We start from the raw sequence: 4,924 nt of genomic DNA on the forward strand, positions 1-4,924 counted from the left end.
AAGGTCACAGAAACCCTGTGCTGCATGAACAATGAGAATTTTCAGCAAAGAAAATCAGCTTGGCTAAAGCTAAGTAGATACCCAGAAGACAAAAAGATTTGAACTGTTTCGGGAGGTTAACAACAGCTAAGAGAGTAGAGAGAGCTCGGACCCTGTGACATTTAGAGATACCTTGGGGCCTCATGGAGCAGAATCCTGAGGTCTGAGAAGCCGATGAACACGAAGGGGAACACGTGTGTTTGAGGTACTAGACTCCTGTCTCTGCATCTGAGGTGAGGCAGGGCCAAGTTTGCCCTGGAAGTTTGAGAAAACTGCAAACGGGGGGCCGAGAGACCATGGCCATCAGGGGTCCGAGGCCAGAGCCTCATGAGGGCGGTCAGAGCAAAGACTCTTCAGAAGTGGAAGTTCAGGATCCCGGTAAAACCCACTGAGGGTTCATTGGAATCCTGGCTTGAGGCCTTGCGAGGTACCAAGGTCAGGACAGCATCCTCAGCAAGGCTGAAGACTGACCTGAGCGTCCCTCTTGCCCCTACAGTGGGAGTCGGAGGAGATTTGAAGTACCCATAGCGATGCAGGGAGTAACTTCCTGGAAAACACTGGGTATTTCTGAGTTGATACTTCCTGGTCTGGAGGGCAAACCCTGGCTACATTTGTTCCCATAATGAGCAACCAGGCCTCCCATGGCTCCTACATCTTAAATAGGGTTGGCCAAGAGAGGGCTGTGAGCCACAGTGGTGAGAGGGGGGCTCCAGAGCTCGGTGTTCCTGGCTCATCTCTGTGAGTCTGGGGAGGGGCAGTAGGGGTCCCCTCTCCTTCCTGAAGAGTAAGTAAGACTTCCCTATGCTAACCTCACAGGTGGACTGACACAGGGCTCCTGTTGCCTCTGGCTCCTGGTGGCTGGTGAGTTCCTTGACCTTCACCAAACCACATCCCTGGGACTGCGGGACCAGAGCCTGAATGGGCAGGTCCTGGCAAGCAGTGAGGTTACAGTTTGATTGCCTCGAAACTCCCCTAGACTGAGCCAAGGACTCTGACCCCACTGAGCCGTGGACCAGAGAGGAGCCATGGAGTCCTGGGCAAGGTGCATTTTTCTTCTGCTGCTGCAGCTGCTGCCAGGTGAGGAGTGTTCTTCCTGCAGTCATCCTCAGCCCCTTCCTCCATGATGACCTCCGCCATCCTGCTTCCTCGGGATCCTCAGCTGCTCTCCCTAGACAACCAGGAGAGGGCTGAGAGAAGGAGGCCAAACCCCTTGTGCCCACTGACCCTCTGAGGGAGGCAGGAGGAAGAACCACAGAGGAAAGTGGGTGGCTGTTCCTGAGTGGGGTGATGTCCCAGAGCCATGTCTCATGGAGGTGATAACTTTGTGGATGGAATGCTGACCCTAGGCCCCTCCTCTTGTTTTCTCTTTTAAAAATTTGATGAGAATTTTATGTGCATACAATTTGTTTTGATCATATCTGTCTTCTGCTCACCTCGCTTGATTCCCCTAGGCCCCTCCCAGAAAGTAATTCTTCCAACTTCGTTCATCATCTCTTCCTTCCTCCCCTCTTCTGCTGCTGTAACTCACGGAGTTCAGATGCTGCTGTCTATGTGTCCACGGGCACGGGGCCATCCTCGTGTCCACGGGCAACCCACCAGTGGCCACAGCCCCCAAAGAAAAATTGCTCTCCCTCACCTATCAGCCAATAACTGCTCAGCTAGAGATGGGCCTTGGGAGCCACTCCCCACGCAACACTCCAAGTGTTGTCTGCCTGGACAGGTCTTCTGTGCGTTACCACAGCTGCTAGGGGTAGCAATATGAAGGCAACAGCCGTGCTATGTCCAGAGGACAGCTTTCCCCAGCCTCTTCCCCATCCTGCAGCTTGCATCCCTCCTGCCTTCTCTTCTGTCCCGTTCTGGAGCTTGGGAGGTGTTGATGTAGATATGGATGTACCACTGAGACCAAGTCGCTTATTCTCAGTGTTTTGGCCAATTATGAGTTCCTGCATGAACCAGTCCACTGAGAAACTTTCTCTTGTTTTCTAGGAGGCCGTGGGGATGTGTTGCCTTCAGGTAATGACCAGCCCTGAGCTTCCCAGGGAAGAGACCAGGGTGGAAGGAGATGTTGGAGATGGTGGGTCCTGGGTGGGACTGGCTTTCTGAGAAGGTCCTTCTGCAGTGTGTGGCCATTCCCTAGATGCTGGGAAAATCGTGGGTGGCCAAGATGCTCAGGAAGGACAGTGGCCGTGGCAGGTCAGCCTGTGGTTAGCTGGAGAGGGCCACGTATGTGGGGGCTCCCTCATCCACCCGGGATGGGTGCTCACGGCTGCCCACTGCTTCCACAGGTAAGCGAAGGGTGCAGAGTGGCTGCCATTCTTGTTCCCTTCTTCATCTCTGGCAGAGGCCTCAACAGACTGGGCCTGTCTCTTTCTAGGTTTAAGGACCCTAGCTTCTACCAGGTGAAGGTTGGTGGGCTGACACTCTCCCTTCTGGAGTCCCCCACAACCCTAGTGACTGTGAGGAGCATCTTTGTGCACCCCAGCTACCTCTGGGAAGACACGTCTAGTGGAGATATTGCCTTGGTGCAGCTGGGCACGCTTCTGAAACCCTCTCAGTTCGCTCCCGTCTGCCTCCCGGAAGCCCAAGCTCCTCTCACCCCTGGGACTGTCTGCTGGGTAACGGGTTGGGGCTCTACCCAAGAAAGAGGTGAGGGAATCCTTCCACACCCAGTCCCGACTGCTGTCCATGGGAAGGCTTGGCCGGGAGGGGATGCACTGCCAAGCTGTGCAGTTTGCCTTGACCATGGTGCCCACTCAGGGCATATTTGGGGAACCCCACCCAGTGTGCAGGGTTCTGCAGAAATGGGTAAGCTGAGGCCCAGCAGCCATGAGATTATGGAAGCCGGCACAGCTCACAGGGCGGACTGTCCTTGAACTCTGTTCTCTGACTCTATTTCCTGGTTTGGGGACTTGGAGGGGGACTAGAGAAGAAAGAAATGGTAGGAGGTTCGGGTTGTCTGCATGGTGGGAGGTTCCAGCAGGTCAGGGTGCACTCAGGCCGGGACTCTCTCTTGTCCAGACCTGGCGAGTGTCCTCCAGGAGTTAGCTGTGCCTCTCTTGGACTCGGAGGAGTGCGAGAAGATGTACCACACCCCGGAGAGCAGCCAGTCAGGGAAGCGATTCATCCAGTCAGACATGCTCTGTGCGGGCTACGCAGAGGGCCAGAAAGACTCCTGCCAGGTGCCAGCAGTCCCATCTTGTGGTCCATATCCCGTGCCCCACACCCTAGAGACGCTGAGGAGGACCAGGGCACTCACCCAGTCCCTGTGGCCTCGGCAGAGGGTGTTTGTAAAAAATTTTTTCTTGACTGGGCTCTCCTCCTTTTTTCTCAGGGTGACTCTGGGGGACCACTGGTCTGTGTCATCAACAGTTCCTGGATCCAGGTGGGAATCACCAGCTGGGGAGTTGGCTGTGCTAGGCCGCTCAGGCCTGGTGTCTACACACGGGTGCCATTTTATGTAGACTGGATTCAGAAAACCTTGGCAGAGAACCATTCTGAACATTATGAAGCCTGCGGGGGCCACTCCGGAGCCTCTGGGCCACATCCACTACTGATGCTAGTGTTGTTGGCCGTAGCCTTGCCAACGGCTCTGTGAACTATGAGCTCTAGAGTCCAGGATCCCCCTCCCCCGGTGGGATGGGAGACTTGGAAGCTTAGAGAAGACGCTCAGAAATGGTGGGTTCACAGGCGACAGCCTGGGAGGTGTTGGAGGCTGAAGGGACCTAAGTTTTAAGGACACAGTAATCTGGAACACAGGGACACATCCTCAAATACAGGCAGCCACTCACACGTCACCACAGCCTGGCCTTGATTCAGCTCTACAGGTGCTAACTCCTTCAGCGACACACAGTGCCACAGCGGGAGTAGGAAAGCCCAGAGAGGGCCGTGAACTTCCCAAGGTCACACAGTTAGCCAGCTGGATAGACTCCCCATTAAACAAGTGTGGATCGGAACCTGTGCACCTGCCCCAAAGGGACCCCATGCTGGTATGCACCATTGCACCTTGTTTGGTTCCCAACACCCACATCGTGGGGCTCACAACTGCAGAAGGTCCTGCTTCTGGCCTGAGGACATACACATGGGGGTACACAAACATATAAAATAAATCATTGCTGAAAAGGCATGCATTTATGTCACCAATGGGTGTTTTGTCTGTATGTGCAGTACACCTTCATATCTCTCTCTCTCTCTCTCTCTCTCTCTCTCTCTCTCTCTCTCTCTCTCTCTCTCACTTGTCTTTGGAGACAGGGTTTCTCTGTGTAGCCTTGGCTGTCCTGGAAATTGCTCTATAGACCAAACTGGGCTTGAACTCAGAGAACAACTCCTGAGTGCTGGCTTGCACCACTACCCCTGGCTCCATTCAGTCTCTTGAAACTAGAGTCACAGACAGTTGTGAGCTGTCATGTGGTTGCCGGGAACTGAACCTAGGTTCTTTGGAGGGACAGCCTGTGTTCTTAGCCATGGAGTCATCTCTCCAGCCCCCAAAATAAGGCAAATATTTTTAAGAAATCCTTTGACAGAGCAACTTTCCGTCTGCTGGGTCTGATCACAAGATGCAGGGGTGTGCGTCAGATGAGACTGCTTTTTCTCAGTTTCTCTAGCAATTCATTTGCATTGTGTTTTCCAAACACATCTGGCCATGGGCAATGTATTGGTAAGTTGTTATGTGCTGTTTGAGCTCACTGAGAAGCTGGGAATAGGGTCGCCCCAACCCCATTTCAGACTCAGACACATTTAAATGTCCTCCAAGACCCTTGTTTGGGACCGGACTGGCCTCTCTAACTCCGTGACAGGAAGGATAGCGTAGCCAATAGTGGAGTGGAAACTGTGCCCTTGAGGACAGCTAGACAGTGCAGCATTTCCAGGAGCGCTTTCTCTTGCTGAT

The 4,924-nt window shown here is 53.8% G+C and overlaps 1 protein-coding gene across 1 annotated transcript; it reads left to right on the plus strand.

The window, feature by feature from the left end:
• Window positions 1–673: 673 nt before the first annotated feature.
• LOC126497520 (serine protease 30-like) lies at window positions 674–4,122 on the plus strand. The gene is made up of 8 exons (XM_050135590.1): window positions 674–777; window positions 856–900; window positions 1,016–1,116; window positions 2,026–2,052; window positions 2,177–2,324; window positions 2,414–2,685; window positions 3,058–3,218; window positions 3,371–4,122. Exons 3-8 carry the CDS (start codon window positions 1,065–1,067, stop codon window positions 3,632–3,634), a joined length of 924 nt encoding a protein of 307 aa, XP_049991547.1. The 5' UTR covers window positions 674–777; window positions 856–900; window positions 1,016–1,064; the 3' UTR covers window positions 3,635–4,122.
• The last annotated feature ends 802 nt before the right edge of the window (window positions 4,123–4,924 follow it).

The sequence above is a fragment of the Alexandromys fortis genome, unplaced genomic scaffold (assembly GCF_014885135.2).
Source record: "Alexandromys fortis isolate MF-2015 unplaced genomic scaffold, M_Fortis_MF-2015_v1.1 scaffold_29, whole genome shotgun sequence".
In the NCBI taxonomy this organism is placed as follows: Eukaryota; Metazoa; Chordata; class Mammalia; order Rodentia; family Cricetidae; genus Alexandromys; species Alexandromys fortis.

Coding starts and splice junctions, on each gene's coding strand:
- LOC126497520 (XM_050135590.1), top strand. CDS start 1,065: ATGGAGTCCTGGGCAAGGTGCATTTTTCTTCTGCTGCTGCAGCTGCTG. Junction 1,117..2,025: donor GCTGCTGCAGCTGCTGCCAG/GTGAGGAGTGTT, acceptor CTTGTTTTCTAG/GAGGCCGTGGGGATGTGTTG. Junction 2,325..2,413: donor GCTGCCCACTGCTTCCACAG/GTAAGCGAAGGG, acceptor GTCTCTTTCTAG/GTTTAAGGACCCTAGCTTCT.